General features: G+C 41.5%; 1 protein-coding gene across 11 annotated transcripts; it reads right to left on the reverse strand.

Moving 5' to 3' along the window:
- Positions 1 to 731: 731 nt before the first annotated feature.
- On the reverse strand, positions 732 to 14,376 carry LOC143122141 (P2Y purinoceptor 12-like). 11 transcript variants are annotated; one of them, XM_076282957.1, is made up of 4 exons: positions 14,193 to 14,376; positions 13,753 to 13,797; positions 10,179 to 10,273; positions 732 to 4,344 (listed from the first exon to the last, which is right to left on the reverse strand). In XM_076282957.1, exon 4 carries the CDS (start codon positions 4,320 to 4,322, stop codon positions 3,240 to 3,242), a length of 1,083 nt encoding a protein of 360 aa, XP_076139072.1. In that variant the 5' UTR covers positions 4,323 to 4,344; positions 10,179 to 10,273; positions 13,753 to 13,797; positions 14,193 to 14,376; the 3' UTR covers positions 732 to 3,239. The 11 variants fall into 11 exon arrangements, with proteins under 11 accessions (XP_076139072.1, XP_076139071.1, XP_076139070.1 ...); XM_076282956.1 differs by having other exon boundaries at positions 13,058 to 13,797; XM_076282955.1 differs by adding an exon at positions 8,832 to 9,014 and having other exon boundaries at positions 13,058 to 14,376.
- Positions 14,377 to 20,777: the final 6,401 nt, after the last annotated feature.

A 20,777-nucleotide genomic window follows, 5' to 3' on the forward strand; every position in this document is an offset into this window, starting at 1 on the left:
TAAAGCTATCTTGTGTTGTGGTGTTTGGGGAGCACAAGGTCGCTCAACCACATGTCTTGCTCTTGGATCTTGCTCTCACATTAGTTAATAGAGTTTGCCTTGTAATTAAATTAGGTTTAATCTTGCTCACACATTAGCTAGAGTTTGCCTTGTAATTAAATAAGGTTTAATCTTGCTCACACATTAGCTTATAGAGTTTGCCTTGTAATTAAATTAGGTTTAATCTTGCTCACACATTAGCTTATAGAGTTTGCCTTGTAATTAAATTAGGTTTAATCTTGCTCACGCATTAGCTAGACTTTGCCTTGTAATTAAATAAGGTTCAATCTTGCTCACACATTAGTTAATAGAGTTTGCCTTGTAATTAAATTAGGTTTAATCTTGCTCACACATTAGCTAGAGTTTGCCTTGTAATTAAATTAGGTTTAATCTTGCTCACACATTAGTTAATAGAGTTTGCCTTGCAATTAAATGAGGTTTAACTTAGACTTTAGACTTTGCATGTAAATTAGGGCCCATTGTCTTGATTGTCTCAGTCTTCTTAGTCAGACAGAGATGATGGTTAAGTTTTTCCCATCAGGACAGCAATTCTAATATGAACCACTAGTCGGTGTATGTGGCCTTTTGCAGGTAGTGTGCTCTTGTGTTAAACTGGAGGGTGTTTGTGTACATTTTCCATAATCTGGTACAAATTGGAATGACTGAAGGATTGAAAGATCGGAAGCAAAGCAAAGGTTTGTCCCCATAAATGTTTATTTTTATTTACATTTGTTTTTACAGCATTTACATGTTGCAGGGGGAAACCGTGACACGGATATGAGAGTTAGGAGGCAAAGACGAGCTTGACTGTTTTGTTGTTGTTTTATTTGCTTGTGTAAATGTATAGTGAATCATATAAACATGCTCAGTCTCAGTACTTTTTCTATCCGGATCAATAATATCTTCATTCAATTACTGATCCGGATCAATAATATCTTCATCTTGAGCAATGATATTATTTACTGACTTTATGAAACTTTTATTTAATTACTATGGAATTGGGCTAAACACTTCCATTTTAAAAACTAACTAAAATAGTCTGTTCAACACCACATCCAGTCTTACATGTCTAACTTGTACATATTGATGTCAAGAATGTGATCTCTATTGATTATTGATCTGTTAAACATATATTGAACATAAAAATGGTGGTGTTAAAGGTGCTCTAAGCAATCTAGGGTAACATCACTTCTATTGACATTCAAACAAAACAGAGAGCTAGCTCGTCCCTCCATCCCCTGCAACTGAAATGTTTGCTGTATGTGACAAGAAACGTTTTAGCTTAGAAACCGTATGACATCGCTTAGAGCACCTTTAACATAAAACGTGAAATCCCATGTAGTCACTGCCAAAAATAAAACGTGTTTTGCTTGTAAAAACTAGTTACTGTTGTAGTCAGTACTAACATTCATAACAGATTACACTGAGAATGCTCAAGTACAACAACAAAATCAAAGACAGGATAACTTGAATGCTTATTAGAACTTGATTAGAAACATATAACTTTCCAGCCTGCATACCTGCCTCTCTTGTTTTGACATAATGGAGAAACCACATGCACAATTGCAGGTTCCAGCCAAGCAATACCTCTCAGTGGTGTTTTGAAGACATTCCACACACGACTTTCTACTGATTTAGACGTTATTGTCTCTCTGTCATGGATCAAGAGAGAGTTCCCAATCCATGAAGCGCTGAGTCATGTTATTGTCTCTCTGCGGTGGACCAAGTGAGAGTTCTCAATCCATGAAGCGCTGACTCATGTTTTCCTCATGCAGTGGTTGTGTCCTGCAAGGATATCCATAGTGCAGAGGAGCCATGTCCAGGCACCACAGACCAGCAGGGACGACAGCTGCTTAACTGACATAACCTGAGGCACCACAGACCTGGAGAACTCTCATAACACTCTGCCGTATTACATGAAGGGAGGTGTCCGCAGACAGTTCAGTCAGCATCTGGTTAACCTTGTGTCCAGCTAATCAAGAGCACCGTTAATGAGTTCAATTAGGCACAGAGAGCAGAGGAGCATGAAAACATGAAGTGGCCATGCTGGAGGAACATGTGCGCTATCTGAGGTGAGGGGACCTGTACATCTCAGATTAACCCACCTGATTAACCAATGGTCTGCCCAACATGGAGAGCCACACCTGACTAACTAGACAGAGTTCAACATTGGGGTAAACACCAGAGGAGTCTCAAAAACCTAGTGCTAAGTGGGCTGCAAAGTTCCCTGTAACGTTCAGTGTGTTTGTAGTTATTTGAATGGAGAGCTCAGGAAAGAACTGATTAGACTGGTCACCTGGCACTACAGCGGTCCAGAAGAGTCTTTTTAAAAGCACGGTGGAGTTTTTTGCTCACTCTCAACGCGTCGTATCAATACCTACAGACTCACCCCTAACTTGTCACACATACTTGCGCTTGGTCAGCACCCCTTGTCATCATCTGTCAACACACCGGGTATTCCTTCAATCAATTTTGATCAATTTTCAATGTACGAGAGATTTGGATAGACTGGATTTCTGTAGGGAATCGACCTGACTTCACATAGAAAACTATAGGGGCTGTTATAGACAACTTAGAAAGTTGTTTTTACTCACAGGTGATAAAACATGATTAATATATGTACATTCTCTCCATAAGGCACCTTTATTGTGCATTATTATACGGCTCTTCACAATGCAAGTAGAACGCTCCATTGATTTGACTGGGATTTCCCAAAGTTCTACCGGTCATTATTTTTGTCTAAGGACCTCCAAATAATGACCGCTGTCAATGGCAACAGATTTTCATTCAAAAGTGAAGGTAGACGGTTGATCAGCTGTGTTCTAAAGAACGTTTGATTCAAGTTCAGCGTGTGTTGCAAACTATTTGTTTCTCAGCAAAAACCGCAACGAAACTGTAACAAATAAATGTAAAAGAGACATATTGTGGAGTTTATTTTTTCGTTTTGGCAAGTAGCCGTATAATAAGCAGGATGATGTATAGAACGCCAGTCATTATTGGGAAAATAAGTCCCTTCAGGGCGAAGCAAGACTCCTCCGCTGGCATCTCGGGGTCTGGTACACCCTGTCGGGACTTATTTTCCCAATAATGACCGGCATTCTATACATTATCCCTTACATAGCTGTGTAGTTGTCTGAGATGAAGAGAGAGTTAAGTGTATGAGAAGGCACCAGATTAAAGCTGACTGCTGACGCCTGCTCTCACAGCGGGCTGGAGGACTCCCTGTGGTGTGTGGTGGCCGTGTTGGTGTCAGTGCCGAGCTCACGGAGCTTGCGGCAACGCCCGGGGGCCAAGCGCAGCGTGCTGAAGAGCGTCGTGCGGAAGGACTTGCAGAGGAAGAAGTAGATGAGCGGGTCCAGCAGCGAGTTGAGCGAGGACAGCCAGAGCGTGCTCTCCTTCAGCTGGAAGAAGACCAGCTTGTGGCGGCAGTCAAAGAGTCGGCCGCGCGTCTGGCTCATGGTGTAGGGCACGCGGGCGAAGTGGAAGGGCACGAAGCACACGAAGAACACCGCCAGCACCAGGAAGACGTTGGCACGCACGCTCTTCTTGTGCCCGCCGCCGCCGCTGCTGCCCTGGGGGCCTCGGACGGTGCCCGCGCGGTTCTGGGCACTGGGGTCGGAGCCACGGGTGCGGGCGTACGAGTTGTAGAGCTCCTTGGTGATGAGCGTGTAGCACACCACCACCGTCACCAGGTTGCCCCAGAAGATGACCTGGCACACGTGGTTGACCACCTCGTGCCAGCGCAGACCAAACTCCGTCTTGAGCTCGCTGCACTTGAAGTGCGACGAGGCCGGCGGGCGACTGGTCAGCGCCACGTTGGGCAACGCCAGGGCCAGCAGCGTCACCCAGATGCCGGCCGACAGAAACTTCCGGCGATTGAGCCGGGCGGCGTTGGTGCCCACGAAAGGGCGCAGCGTCTTGCGGCAGCGGTCCACGCTGATGAGGCCGAAGAAGAGGATGCTGACGTACATGGTGAGGTAGAACAGCACGGAGGAGACGCGGCACACGAACACGCGCACGCCCGCCGAGGCCAGGTTGGCGTCCGCCAGGATCTTGAAGGGGAAGGTGAGCGTCATGAGCACGTCGGCCACCACGATGTTCTTCAGGTAGATGATGAAGTGCGAGCGGCTGGGGATGCTGAAGAACACGCACACCGCCAGGCCGTTGAGAGACAGCCCCACCAGGAAGAGGAAGGAGTACAGCACGGGGAACACCGTGGTCTTCAGCACGTTGTCACGGGAACAGGTCACATTGCCACTGCTGTTCGCCATCAGGGAGGACATCTCGGGGACCACTGGGTCATCCCTGCGTCAGAGAGACAAACGTCTTAACGACATCTTAAAGCCAAATGTAAATTAGAAAAGACATCTTAAAGCCATATGTAAATTAGTAAAGACATCTTAACGCCATATGTAAATTAGTAAAGACAGCTTAAAGCCATATGTAAAAGACAGCTTAAAGCCATATGTAAAAGACAGCTTAAAGCCATATGTAAATTAGAAAAGACATCTTAACGCCATATGTAAATTAGAAAAGACATCTTAAAGCCATATGTAAATTAGAAAAGACATCTTAAAGCCATATGTAAATTAGTAAAGACAGCTTAAAGCCATATGTAAATTAGTAAAGACATCTTAAAGCCATATGTAAATTAGAAAAGACATCTTAAAGCCATATGTAAATTAGTAAAGACAGCTTAAAGCCATATGTAAAAGACAGCTTAAAGCCATATGTAAATTAGAAAAGACATTTTAACGCCATATGTAAATTAGTAAAGACAGCTTAAAGCCATATGTAAAAGACAGCTTAAAGCCATATGTAAAAGACAGCTTAAAGCCATATGTAAATTAGAAAAGACATCTTAACGCCATATGTAAATTAGAAAAGACATCTTAAAGCCATATGTAAATTAGAAAAGACAGCTTAAAGCCATATGTAAATTAGAAAAGACATCTTAAAGCCAAATGTAAATTAGAAAAGACATCTTAAAGCCATATGTAAATTAGTAAAGACATCTTAACGCCATATGTAAATTAGTAAAGACAGCTTAAAGCCATATGTAAAAGACAGCTTAAAGCCATATGTAAAAGACAGCTTAAAGCCATATGTAAATTAGAAAAGACATCTTAACGCCATATGTAAATTAGAAAAGACATCTTAAAGCCATATGTAAATTAGAAAAGACATCTTAAAGCCATATGTAAATTAGTAAAGACAGCTTAAAGCCATATGTAAATTAGTAAAGACATCTTAAAGCCATATGTAAATTAGAAAAGACATCTTAAAGCCATATGTAAATTAGTAAAGACAGCTTAAAGCCATATGTAAAAGACAGCTTAAAGCCATATGTAAATTAGAAAAGACATCTTAACGCCATATGTAAATTAGTAAAGACAGCTTAAAGCCATATGTAAAAGACAGCTTAAAGCCATATGTAAAAGACAGCTTAAAGCCATATGTAAATTAGAAAAGACATCTTAACGCCATATGTAAATTAGAAAAGACATCTTAAAGCCATATGTAAATTAGAAAAGACAGCTTAAAGCCATATGTAAATTAGTAAAGACAGCTTAAAGCCATATGTAAATTAGTAAAGACATCTTAAAGCCATATGTAAATTAGAAAAGACATCTTAAAGCCATATGTAAATTAGTAAAGACAGCTTAAAGCCATATGTAAAAGACAGCTTAAAGCCATATGTAAATTAGAAAAGACATCTTAACGCCATATGTAAATTAGTAAAGACAGCTTAAAGCCATATGTAAAAGACAGCTTAAAGCCATATGTAAATTAGAAAAGACATCTTAAAGCCATATGTAAATTAGAAAAGACATCTTAAAGCCAAATGTAAATTAGAAAAGACATCTTAAAGCCATATGTAAAAGACATCTTAAAGCCATATGTAAAAGACATCTTAAAGCCATATGTAAATTAGAAAAGACATCTTAAAGCCCAGTATGCTGAAGCGTGATGGTCTCCACCCAAACCAACATGGAGCCAGGCTACTCTCTGACAACATAGCGTCCACACTGAGGCTTTGACATTCTGTAGAAAATATTACAGATTCACGCCCCCCAGGTATTGATTTGAATGGCATTATACATGTGGATGGGTCTGAGAATGTTTTCTGCAGGGTAACATACAATACTACTACCATAGATCAAGCTGCTTCATGCAATAGCATGACTTATGCTTATAGTTCTATTCCAACGTTGATTTCTACCCAACGTATAGTAAAAAGAAAAGACAAATTTAAAACTAGAAACCTAACAAATATTCTTTCCATACCTCAAAAGCCAGAGGCATTTTCAGCTAACATGGGCTTACTAAATATAGGTGCACTTACTACCAAAACCTTTGCAATCAATGATTTTATTAGTGAAAAAAAAAAAGGATTTTCTTTTTCTTGTTGAAACCTGGCTGACTTCAGACAGCGAAGCTGTTCTTGTTGAAACCTGTCCCCCAAATTATAATTTCTTCCACTCAATTAGACAAGGCAAACGAGGTGGTGGAATTGCCTCCATTCTCTCAAACAAATATAGCTGCACTAGAGTCAACTTTGGCGAATTCGCTTCCTTTGAGTAGCCTATATTGCCCTCACTCTGAAGGCTGACCCAGCTGTACTTCTATTAACCTTATACCGCCCTCCTAAACTATGCACTGGCTTTCTCGACCAGTTCTCTGAACTTATGTCGCTCATCATCACTAGCTATGATCGGATAATTGTAAATGGCGACTTTAATATTCATGTCAATAAGACAACTGATGCTAAAGCCAGTAAGTAAGTTACAGGTTCACCGTGCCATTCTAAAAGAAAAAATAGCAAATTATAATAGAGCTATTCGGAATGAGAGAAGGAACCACTTCTCTAAGGTAATTGCTGAAAACAGTGGAAACTCTAGGGTGTTGTTCTCCACCATTGATAGGCTACTGCATCAAACACCTTTTGATACACTCAGTCAGGCATCCTCTCTAAGATGCGAAGAATTTGCAGACTTCTTCAAAAACAAAGTCATTTCTGGGGGCGCTGTGGCGCAGTAGGCTACAGCGTCTGGTTCGAATCCAACCTGCGGTCATTTCCCGATCCCACCCCATCTCTCCTCCCACTTGCTTCCTGTCACTCTCCACTGTCCTGTCCAAATAAAGGCAAAAAAGCCCCCCAAAAAAAAAAAAAAAAAAAAAAAAAAAAACAAAGTCATTTCTATAAGGAAGGCTATTGGTAACACAAGTAATATGTTTGATAGTACACCCAAAAACAGCCCCCCAAAGTTAAGGTTCTTTAGCACTATTACTCAATCTGAGCTTGGTAAAATTATAACTCAAACCGGCTCCTCAACATGTGTTTTGGATCCAATCCCTACTAGATTCCTCAAAAATGTATATGATAGCTTAGCTCCCTTTATTCTCAAGGTAATAAATACCTCATTAGAAACTGGTATATTTCCAATTGCTTTTAAAACCGCTGTTGTGAAACCTTTACTTAAAAAGCCGAATCTTGACCATACCAATCTGAGCAACTACAGGCCTATATCAAATCTACCGTTCCTGAGCAAAGTACTAGAAAAAGTCGTTTGTAATCAGTTAAATACCTTCCTCAACAAAAACAGTAGGTTTTAGATCAAATCACAGCACAGAAACAGCTTTAGTAAAAATAGTCAATGATCTTAGACTGGCTACTGACTCAAACAAAGTCTCAATCCTTATTCTTCTGGATTTGAGTGCGGCATTTGACACCATTGATCATAGCATCCTAATTCACCGCCTTGCGAAGTGGGTGGGTCTCTCTGATAATGCTCTAAACTGGTTTCAAACCTACATTACTGGCAGAGATTTTTATATCAGTCTAGGAGATCATGTGTCTGAAAAACATGACTTGCCTTTTGGTGTGGCCCAGGGGAGCTGCCTTGGTCCCCTGCTATTTTCCCTATATATGCTTCCGTTGGGAAACGTCATAAGTCAGCATAATGTAAACTTCCATAGCTACGCAGATGATACCCAATTGTATATTTCTGTGGAGCCAACTAACCCAGATGGCCTTTGCTCCCTCACTGCATGCCTAACCTCCATTAATCAGTGGATGAGCAACATTTTTTTGAAACTAAATGATGATAAAACAGAGGTACTTTTGGTTGGACCAAAACTAAAGCGAGACATTGTTCTTAGTAATCTGGGGAACTTGGCGCACCAGGTCAAACCAAAAGTAACAAGCCTCGGTGTCATCTTAGATGCAGAGTTAAGTTTTAAGCCCCATATCAGTAAAGTTACTCAGACAGCCTATTTCCACCTGAGAAACATTGCCAAAGTGCGGCCCTTTTTAACTCAACAAGATGCAGAAAAACTAATTCACGCCTTTATCACTAGCAGGTTAGACTACTGCAATGCACTTTTCACTGGTCTTCCCAAAAAACATCTAAAGAAATTGGCACTCATACAGAACTCTGCGGCTAGACTTTTAACTAAGACCAAGAAGAGAGAACACATCACCCCTGTGTTGGCTGAACTGCACTGGCTCCCTATTTCCTATAGAATTGATTTTAAGGTTATGTTAATTACTTACAAAGCTCTGAATGGCATAGCACCTTCATACATCTCTGAGCTTTTAATATCTTATCAACCACAAAGGAAACTTAGATCATCCAATTCTAATCTTTTAATCGTACCCAAAGTGCTCCACAAGCAAAGTGGAGAAGCTGCTTTTATCCATTATGCCCCAAAACTATGGAACACCCTGCCTCTGTACATCAAGCAGGCGAGTTCAGTAAATATTTTTAAAAAAAGATCTGAAAACATACCTGTACAGGAAAGCTTTTAGTTAACTCATCTTATCCTGTAGACTACTTTTTCAGATTATTCTACATCTGCTGCCATTGGAGGGCGCAGCCAGCCAGAAGCAGATGGGCTCCCCCTATTAAGTCAGGTTCTGCTCAAGGTTTCTTCCTGGAATATGGGAGTTTTTCCTTGCCACAGTTGCCGTGCTTATGGGGGGTAAAGGGTTAAGGCTGTTATTGTTATATATTATATATATGTAATAATGTTATTTTCTATATTTTTGATATGTTGCTGAGTGGATCATAAACGGCCCCAGCAATGAAGAAAAGTGATTGATAATGACTGACTGACTATTATTGTGTTACATGCTTCAAATGTAAAGCACTTTGAGCTGCATTCTGTGTATGAAAGGTGCTATACAAATAAAGCTTATTATTATTATTATTATTATTATTATTATTATTATTATTATTATATGTAAATTAGAAAAGACATCTTAAAGCCATATGTAAATTAGAAAAGACATCTTAAAGCCATATGTAAATTAGAAAAGACATCTTAAAGCCAAATGTAAATTAGAAAAGACATCTTAAAGCCATATGTAAATTAGAAAAGACATCTTAAAGCCATATGTAAATTAGAAAAGACATCTTAAAGCCAAATGTAAATTAGAAAAGACAACTTAAAGCCATATGTAAAAGACATCTTAAAGCCATATGTAAAAGACATCTTAAAGCCATATGTAAATTAGAAAAGACATCTTAAAGTCAAATGTAAATTAGAAAAGACAGCTTAAAGTCAAATGTAAATTAGAAAAGACAGCTTAAAGCCATATGTAAATTAGAAAAGACATCTTAAAGCCAAATGTAAATTAGAAAAGACATCTTAAAGCCATATGTAAAAGACATCTTAAAGCCAAATGTAAATTAGAAAAGACAGCTTAAAGCCATATGTAAATTAGAAAAGACATCTTAAAGCCAAATGTAAATTAGAAAAGACAGCTTAAAGCCATATGTAATTTAGAAAAGACATCTTAAAGCCAAATGTAAATTAGAAAAGACATCTTAAAGCCATATGTAAAAATCTAATTAAAGACATCTTAAAACCATATAAGTCTAATTAGAAAAGACATCTTAAAGCCATATGTAAAAGTCTAATTAAAGACATCTTAAAGCCATATGTAAAAGACATTTTAAAGCCATATGTAAAAGTCTAATTAAAAAAGACATATTGAAGCCATATGTAAAAGACATCTTAAAGCCATATGTAAAAGTCTAATTAAAAAAGACATATTAAATTATGATTTTAATGACAAGTAATGTGTAGACAGAGAGTAACACACACCAAAGCACTATTAATGAGGTGCTGACCTCTGATGATAAACATACAAGTGTAATGACGTCACTCGTCAGGACCAATGAGGGAACTGGGAGTGGTCGAAGGAAATCGTGAAGCTGTCCGCGCGCTGTTGGAAATATATCAATTGATTATAAACCCCTGTTAAACCTAATAAATCTGACACAGCTCAATATTAGAAAAGTTTCGGTTCAATGTAACATTGCTATCCTTAGTGGGTTGGTACGCCCACAATACATATTGTTAATGAGAATGCCTAACTCGTTTTCTTGTGACACCCAACTGCCGATTAATTCGGGCGGTTCCTGAACATAACACGTATTGGTCTGAAGGTGGTCAGAGGTTACATGCTGATCTGGACTGCTATACTCAGGGTGCGATTTTTAGGGGGGGATGGTGAGGATTTCCCACCCTCTGGTTTTCCTATCCCTACCTCTGCTAAATTATTTTTATCGTCGGGGGGGACAACATTTATCCCCCTCTGCCCCTCATATTGATTAATGCTACTTCATATAAGTAAAGCGCTGCAACGTGAGAACAGTCTAGTAGGCTAGCCTACATAATAATCTGACATCAGAAATGCACCGTCACCGTCAGCACTGATGCTGCTGACACAGTGGCTGCGTGATAACTTAATTTGGCCTTGATCGTGCAGGACATTTCAGAATGTCGAGTGTGTAATCCATCATAAATGGCTAGGTTCAATGGAAAAGTTAGCTGGACAAATGAAAGAAAACGAGAAGGATTCAGTGAAGCATAATAATGTTTTAGAACCTTCAAAATTAGAAAACTGATGCAACTGAGATGGAGGACAACTGCACGTAGAGTAGAACGTAGGCCTATTGTCCGAAGGAACTTACATTAAATGAGGAGATATTTGCTGAATGTCACAAAAAGTGTTACAGAAATTGCTTGGCATCGCTTATTCAATGGCTCTCTACCGAAACACCTGTAGTTTGCGGAGGACGAACGAGAAAGCACTCGTTTGATAAATCAGCCAGTAGTAGACAAATAACTTTTAGAAATAATCTGTACTGCAAAAACGTATGTTGGTGGGTATACTATCTAGCGGGTGTTTTAACAGCTGCAAGAAATAGAAGCTTCATGATCTTTATGTTCTGGTTCGTAAGTTATTTTCATAAAACTTCAAGTTGCCCTATAACTTTACTCTCCAAACTCTTCACTGCACTGTAGGCAATTAACTGACAGTATGATAGGCTATTTATTTTCTGTAGGCTACAATAAACACGTTTATTTTTTCAACTTTTGCAATATTACGCACTTGGCTACTGAACGCAAATCAGCAGGAGAGAGAATGCACGTAGCCTACGCAGCGTGTAGCGCAATGTGTAGGCTATTTGGTTACCAACTAACACTGTTAGCCAATTCACTAACTTAAGACTTCAGTGCCATTATATACAACGTTTTTTACACAACAAATACAGAAAGGATGGAGGCAGCAAAAGCAGAGAAGTAATTTCAGATGGGGCAAGAACAAGGTGAATTTGTATGCTTGTCAAAACGTAGTCCTACCCTGCAATAGAGGAGCTGATCATCATACCAAGCACACTCGCTGTTTAAAGTCATACACCACGGTAAACTAAAACTAAAATGTTACAAAGGTGGCAAAAATAATATAGGCCTAGGGTATTATTAGCCATGACATTATTAGGCTATGAATCGATATTTTATTTATTTATTTATTTATTTATTTATTTATTTTTTTTTTGGGGGGGGGGCGGTTACAAACTTATTCAAAATCATCCCCCCCTCTGGTTTTTACACAAATCGCACCCTGGCTACTCATCAGCGTGTTAGACAGTCAAGCAAATTCCTATGCTACAGGGGGTCAGGCTGTGCTAGGTTTTCGCGATCAATCTAGGACCATCGCTGACCAACTGCCCACCGCTGTATAATAATGCTTGGTCATTTCATAATAACATGCCAGCTCCCAGCTGTGGGGTGTACTACGAATCTCGATTAGTGGGTTAGCGAGGTATGTTGCGCTCAAAGCCAGTCTATGCTGTGACACGAAAGTGGATCTGTTTTAGTGTCGCTATATCACCATGGTATCTTATGCTGTCAACCAAACCTGGTCGGGAGGAGGTTATGTGCTAAATTATAGCTCAATCGTGTAATCTACTGCACACTGACCAATCAATTGTCTTAAAAACGCAGTTCTCTCACGTGTAGGATTCTGTCATATATCTTACAGGTGGAGATCCGCCTCTACTAACATTTTGGGTCTCGAATACGCTTTAATAGTGCTCTGCGTGCAAATATCCCACTATGGACGTGCATACCATACAACAACTGATGACAATTGATTTATTTGATGTTAAAGGTTAGACACAAAAAAATCACCGCAGTGTAGATTAAGCTATCGCTCATGAATGCGGAAGTAATTGTTTTTAAATAGAGGCGGTCTTGTGCGTCTCCACGTTACACGATTGGCCAAAGTCATCCCAACACCGAGCACGCGCACAGATCTGAGCTGAAAGCCTAGTTTGACAAATATATCACATAACTGCAATTCTAGTATCACTTAACGTATACCCCTGAGTCAAGGCTTTGTCAAGCCTCGATATGTCTACATAGCCTAGATATGTCTAACGTGCTTCGTAGTATACCCCACTGATTTAGTTTCTACGGCGGCGATAACTAATCCCAACCGTCCATGATGCTAGTAACATTACCTAAACTGCTACTCTGGACTAACAAGTACAATAGGAAGGCTATGCGGGTCAGAACATCACAATTTATTTGTCAGGTACAACAAATTCATCCAATACATTATAGAAGGTACATCTAAATGAATAATGTGAAAGTTAAGAAAACAGGCTAATAGAATACTAAGGTAAATCATACGAGACAATCAGAGAAATGAACATACCCGGCTCAGAAGATGATGTCTACACACCGTAGTGGTGCGGGAGGATCTGGCTACAGAACTCCTAGAATGCTCTGTGAACCTCACTTAAATAGGCTACCTAGTTTGTGGTTGGTTACATTGAAATTAATCACATGATTGGAGGTCAGCTGATTTTGGGTCACACGAGAAGTACTTTGATGAGACTTGAGACCATTGTTGTAGTGAGAGTGCATTAATCAAAACATGACAATGTACACATTAATTACATTTCCTGTCCCTATAGTTAACTGCTCCTGTGGACATGTTACAGTAGGCCCACAATAGGCCCACACTTAGTAGTTGATCAAGAGTCAATATATGACTGAAAAGATTATCATCAGCCTGGTAATTAGGATTCTTACACAAGTAAGAAGAGAATGTGGCACATTCTGGCTCCAATATATCGTTTTTATTGGATAACATTTCGGCTGTGATGCCTTCTTCAGATCCAATAATAACAAAAAATAAACATTTAGAGCTGGAGTGTCTAAATAAAAGTGTATTTAGTAAAGCTCCCCCAATCTACTGATAATGCGTGCATGGACACGTTAAGAGCCGGACACATTAAAACCATTTCAAACTATTTCACAGTAAAGAGCATTATTAACTGGAAAAGTCTGCCTCTGTAAAGTGCTATCACAGTTAATAAACAAGCTGGAGGTCATGGTGAACCTTACATAGTTCCTCAGAGGTCTGAGTCAACTTGTCATATGTCACAGTACCTTAGGGAGAGAGTGAAAGAATAAGTTGCAAAATACATAAAATAATGCATGCAAAACATGAATAGTGAAATTAGAAATCACTAATGAATTTTCTGAAAAGATAAAAATGTTACATTACTTACTGAAATAAAAATATATATTTAGTTGATTATTATTTATCTCTAAAGCACAAATGACTACTGGATACATGCTGTATGGTATCAATCATAGAAAAGGCAGTTTTGTTTTTCTCATAGAACCCACAGTAGTTGTTCCTAAAGAACTAAAAAGCTGTTGAATGGCTGGTGAACAAAAATAGATTTGTACAAATTCATTCATTCAAAGTGTGTGTGTGTGTGTGTAGTGGATTCATTCCATATGTCTGTTTGTGCTCAGGAGACTCCCTGATCTCTTACCTCTCACCGCTCTCTGAGCCCAGGAGTGGTGGTTGTGGAACCAGACCCAGACAGTTAGCCGGTCAGTCAGTCGGTCGGTCGGTCAGCCGGTCGGTCAGTCAGAAGAGCACATGAGGAGAGCAGCCAGGGCATGTGTGCTCCCCACACTCTGCAGACACACATATACAACACAACACAACACAGTCACACGCAGAACACACAGAAATACCCACAACACAACACTGGGCAGCTTTCAGTCACACTGGGCAGCTTTCAGTCACACTTCTGCATTCAGTTTCCTGACACGTGGGGAGAGAGAGAGAGAGAGACAGAAGATGGAGAGAGCGTGAGAGAGAGGACGGAGAGAGAGAGAGAGTGGAAAGAGAGATAGATAATCTAACATACACAATGACTCCACCACTTCGACCTTGTGCTGACACTGCACCACAAATGCATCTGGTTAGAGAGAGAGAGAGTGACTGTGTGACTGTGAGTGACTGTGTGTGTGTGTGTGTGAGTGACTGTGTGTGTGTGTGTGTGTTTTGTTAATAGCTGTGTCAACAGCAAAAAAAAAAACAACGAGTTTATGCACAGGACAGGTGCCAGCAGTACATTTCCTAGGTCAGTGATGCATATCTGGGAGCAACTGCCCTCAAGGGACTTAATAGCCAAAAAGCTTAGAAATGAAACAGGGGCCCCGTCCGTGGAGCAACTGGCTGGGGCATCTGCACCGTACGCCGGCGACCCGGGATCGATTCCCGCCCGTGGTCCTTTCCAGATCCCACCCCGACTCTCTCTCTCCCACTCACTTCCTGTCATTCTACACTGTCCTGTCCTTAAAGGCATAAAAAGGGCAAAAAATCTACTTTAAAAAAAAAGAAATGAAACAGGATCCAAAACAGAAACAAAAACATGGATAAACAGGTCAAACAACCAAAAATAAACTTTCGATCTAAACGCAGCACAGGGAAAGAGGAAGCTGCCCAAGATGTCAGCAGCACCTTGGTGGCAAACTTCCCTTTCATTCTACTGTGTGAAGTGGGGCTTGTCTGGGCCGCTGCCCAATGTTCTGTATCAGAGGTGTCAGCCAGTTTCCATCCGAGCCATAAAAAGATCATAAGCGTCTGAGCGACTGTGGCTGTGCTGTGCGGATGGATGGATGCCAGGGTGGAGCTGTGCTGTGCGGATGGATGCCAGGGTGGAGCAGAAGTGAGGCTGCAGTGTTCCATGGGAAGAGGTGGAGGGGGAAGAGAGGGACGTGGATCCAACATGGCGGACTTTAGTCTTACAGCTGCTGCATACACACTATCTAACAACCACTAAACACGGAGGACTGCTGTATGTTCACTATCTAACAACCACTATATGAATTCAAAACCACTCCACAGTCGCTCTGTTGGTCTATAACCACATGCCATATCTATGATGTGCACAAAGACACTCCACAGTCGCTCTGTTGGTCTATAACCACATGCCATATCTCTGATGTGCACAAAGCCACTCCACAGTCGCTCTGTTGGTCTATAACCACATGCCATACAGTATCTCTGATGTGCTCAAAGACACAGAGGTCAGATATCAGCGGCCGTTACTTGTCTCAGTTTAGACACTCTTACCTGTTAGCCCACTCATCTGTGCCCCTTCACACGGATGCTGCAGGAGAGGAACAGCAGCATTCAGATGACATCGACTTTGATGGTCCTACTAGCCTACCACAGATATCTGGAGACTCGGTCAGGATGATGGTCAATCAGGAAACAGGCTTCGTTCAGATTCACACATGTCTCTAACTAGACAGAGAACTATCCTAAGCTTAATATACAGTAATGCGTCTGTTTCAACTTCTAGACTCCGGGAGGAGACGGATAAAGAGAGAGGGAGAGAATGAGGGAGAGAATGAGAGAGAGAATGAGAGAGAGGGAGAGTGAGAGAATGAGAGAGAGAGAGAGAGAATGAGAGAGAGAGAGAGGAGTGGTGGTCACCTGGACTAACACATTTAATCTGTGGACGTGCATGAGCACTGGCTGGCTGGGCGCTGGTTTACTGTGTAAACAGACGGAGAGAGAACCTGATATGTCCCTCAGCGTCTCAGATGGGCTGCTCTAAATCCCTCCTTTGTGCCCAGGCCCTTTATGGACATTCTGTCATCGCCAGCAACACCAGGGCTCTTGTGTGTTTGAAAATGGATTATTGCCACTCTTGTGTAAACTGCGTGCAGGTTTTACCAAAGGCTTCCTAACAGGTGGAGGTACTTACTTTTTTGTTACGTAGAACACACCTTCAAGTTTATTTGTGCTGGGCATCAGCTCAGACCTTGTAAAACACCCTCTTATTCCAGACAGTGCAGGCAATATTAGGTTACAGCACACAAAACTAAGTGACTGCACACAACATTGACAGAGTGGACAGAGTGGAGCATTTTTGCCGAATAGCTTAATGGAGAGACAGCGGGTGTAGGTACAGCGGGTGTAGAGACAGCGGGTGTAGGTACAGCGGGTACAGCGGGTGTAGGTACAGCGGGTGTAGGTACAGCGGGTGTAGGTACAGCGGGTACAGCGGGTGTAGGTACAGCGGGTACCGGGTGTAGGTACAGCGGGTACAGCGGGTGTAGGTACAGCGGGTGTAGGTACAGCGGGTGTAGGTACAGCGGGTACAGCGGGTGTAGGTACAGCGGGTGTAGGTACAGCGGGTACAGCGGGTCTAGGTACAGCGGGTACAGCGGGTGTAGGTACAGCGGGTACAGCGGGTGTAGGTACAGCGGGTGTAGGTACAGCGGGTACAGCGGGTCTAGGTACAGCGGGTACAGCGGGTGTAGGTACAGCGGGTACAGCGGGTGTAGGTACAGCGGGTGTAGGTACAGCGGGTGTAGGTACAGCGGGTACAGCGGGTGTAGGTACAGCGGGTACAGCGGGTGTAGGTACAGCGGGTGTAGGTACAGCGGGTACAGCGGGTGTAGGTACAGCGGGTGTAGGTACAGCGGGTACAGCGGGTGTAGGTACAGCGGGTACAGCGGGTGTAGGTACAGCGGGTGTAGGTACAGCGGGTACAGCGGGTGTAGGTACAGCGGGTGTAGGTACAGCGGGTACAGCGGGTGTAGGTACAGCGGCTGTACGTACGACCTCATTTCAAATGAGTCTTTAATATTAGTATGACTTTGGTGCCCGAATCTGGGACTTCGTTTTATGGTGTGTAGAGTTTACACAAGGCTCGGAAAACATTAATGCCCATGATGCATTATGCCATTATGACATCAGCATTCTAAGTTCCCAGAGTTCCGCAGCCAGCTTGTAGCTGCTCTAATTAAAATAGGATATGTGGAAACGACATGGGGATTGTTGCTCTTTCTGCTTGCTCACCATGGCGACGAGATGGAGTAATGTCTTCTTGACGTGCTCGTAATGTCCTGGATAAGTTACATATCCCTCCTGGACACAAATGTTTTATGCACTTTGATATGACATAATCTTGTTTTATGACATTCAGCATGGGTCATCCAATAAAAAGGAGAGGTGGTGCGTTTCCAGATGTAAACAGAGAACTCTGGCTCCAGGGTGAAGTAGAGAGCTGGTCTGGGTCTTTTACATGGAGAGCCACACTTCACGAGGGTCCCAATTTGTCAAGATAAGCCCTAAAGCAAAACTAGTAGAACTGTTAATGACCCTGTGCTGTAATTGACCTTGGAGAGATACTTATGATGAACAAACAGACAACCATACAGTATAAACCTATGCAGAGGAGGACACAAACACATCTGCAGAAACCACTCTTGCTATACACACTGACATGGGTGGGTGAGAGAGAGAGGGAGAGGGAGGGGGAGGGAGGGAGAGGGAAAGAGAGAGAACACAGATCTGTAGGTACTGTGTGCATATAAAGAGAGAAAAGTCAATTCCTCTTGTTAGCACCTCAACACACACAGACACACACACACACACACACACACACACACACACACACACATCTGTGTCAATGTGTCTCTCCTGAGACAGAAGCTGCTTAGACAGGGGATGTTGTATAGCTTGAACAGCTGTCCTGTGTTGGCCTGCACTTTAACCCCCAAAGACAGTTAAACGACATTAGGCATGGACATAGTAGTGTGTGTCTCTGTGTGTTTGTGTGTGTGTGTATGGACACTGCAGTGTGTGTCTGTGTGTGTGTGTGTGTGTGTGTGTGTGTGTGTATGGACACTGTAGTGTGTGTGTGTGTGTGTGTGTGTGTGTATTAGGCATGGACACTGTAGGGACTCCCATTTGCCATTTGGACACAAAGCTGCTCTATTCGAGACCAACAGCCTGTGACTAATACCAGCCCTCCCATGCACTCACTAGACACCCATTACAATATACTATTACTGTATACTATATATATATATATACAGCATATATATATATTTGGGGGCAGCCGTGGCCTACTGGTTAGCACTTCAGACCTGTAACCGGAGGGTTGCCGGTTCGAACCCCGACCAGTAGGCGTGGCTAAAGTGCCCTTGAGCAAGGCACCTAACCCCTCACTGCTCCCCGAGCGCCGCTGTTGATGCAGGCAGCTCACTGCGCCGGGATTAGTGTGTGCTTCACCTCACTGTGTGTACACTATGTGCTGTGTGTGTTTCATTAATTCACGGATTGGGATAAATGCAGAGACCAAATTTCCCTCACGGGATCAAAAGAGTATATATACTTATACTTATACTTATACTTATATATATTGTAATAGCATATTGTACTTGACAGTGACATACTGTACATTCTGCTATCACAAAAGGCAAAAAGAAAAAGAAATATCAGAACTAATAGAGGGAGAGCAGATAGCTAACAAACGTTCAGAAAAAGTCCTGTTGGCAAATTTGAGGAAAAGTCGGTCAAGGGGCTATTTTACACAATTTGAGGGTGCTGAATTCAAATATTTTGTTTACCAAGCTCAATTTTGAGTTTTAAGCTTGCTAATTAGCATAATTCACATACTTTTTGGTTTTGCCATCAGATTTCATAGGAATTGCAAAAAATAAGGCATTAATATACTCTTTATGTATCAGATATGTTGTAGGACAGGACAGGAATTACCCCAATTACCCTCAAGTAGCAAGTGAAAATAAGCTAAAATTAAAATATAAATTGAAATAATAGATAAAAGTCAGTATGACGTTTAGAAACAAAATATATTCCTTGATAATAAATTGATAGAATAGTACTGTAGGTGACTGCTAATTTTTCTGTAGAAAGTCCTTTGTCACTAACTATTATGAACAGTTGTCAGTCTTTACAGAGGATTTACACTGTATTTTTTTTTACTGTAAAGGTGACTGTGCTTGCCTAGTTAAAACATCTCACTGCAGAAAAATGGAAGAATGTACATGTTTGAGGAGTGCTGAAGAGTGCTATGGAGATTGCATTATTTGCAAAGAATTTAGACAAGATATCCTTTATAGTGCAACAAAAAGAAACATTCTCCAGTGCATCATTACTGCATATGATGCTGAAAGGAAAGTGGACCTAGGACAAATCCTCAGCTATGAAGTGATTAATGTCCCTGTACTGTAGCTATTGCAGATAGTGATGGTTATTTGTGAAGTGGAAATAAGTCTATCCTCACAGTCGCTGTCTAGCAATGTGGAATGTCCAGTAGTGATCACTGCAAAAACTGCTCATTCAACACTGGTAATAGATGCCAAAGAAATCCCATAAACACGGGAAGGCCTAGGGTAGCCTACACTAGATGGCCTAAAGATTAGCAGCATTAAGTGATTTGCATGCAGTAATTTGAACACTGACCTTGATCTAGCCTACTTTGGCTATTTAAAGGTAATTTATTGCCAAAACACCACACAATATAAATGAGCTATAACAAACAATAAAGGATTTAATCACACACAAACTACTATTTTGCTGACTACAAAAATAATAATTATGTGGAAAGTTTAGAAGTTTAAAACCCTGAATTGACCAAAAGTGCACCAAATTCAACACAAATAACTCAATACACTTGGAGGAGGCCTGCGTCCTTTCTTTTCCAGATATTTTATGATTTGGATATCGTTTCAGTATCGAGTATCAAAATATTTATGGCAGGCATTGTATCGAAGTCATACTTTTTGGTATCGTGACAACATTATGCCAGAGCCACTCTGTTTTCTAGATGTCGAGGATCGGAGGCTCTACCACCAACAAGAGATGCAGCTCAATGGCATATTAGAAGAGCACATTATCAAGCTCTAGTATGGAGGCAAGCACACATGGCATATTAGAAGAGCACATTATCAAGCTCTAGTATGGAGGCAAGCACACATGGAGGCAGCCGTGGCCTACTGGTTAGCGCTTCGCACTTGTAACCGGAGGGTTGCCGGTTCGAACCCCGACCGGTAGGCACGGCTGAAGTGCCCTTGAGCAAGACATCTAACCCCTCACTGCTCCCCGAGTGCCGCTGTTGTTGCAGGCAGCTCACTGCGCCGGGATTAGTGTGTGTTTCACTAATTCACGGCTTGGGATAAATGCAGACCCATATTTCCCTCACATGATCAAAAGAGTATATATACTTATATATACCAAATCCAGTGTTACTGGAAGTAAAATGTTTTTTACTTGTCGGTTGTTGCTGACGGTAGATGCAGTT

Source organism: Alosa pseudoharengus, unplaced genomic scaffold, assembly GCF_046254945.1.
Source record: "Alosa pseudoharengus isolate Yale_2024_CS ecotype anadromous, Long Island Sound unplaced genomic scaffold, YU_APseudo_1.1 YU_APseudo_1.1_scf_13, whole genome shotgun sequence".
Classification (NCBI taxonomy): Eukaryota; Metazoa; Chordata; class Actinopteri; order Clupeiformes; family Clupeidae; genus Alosa; species Alosa pseudoharengus.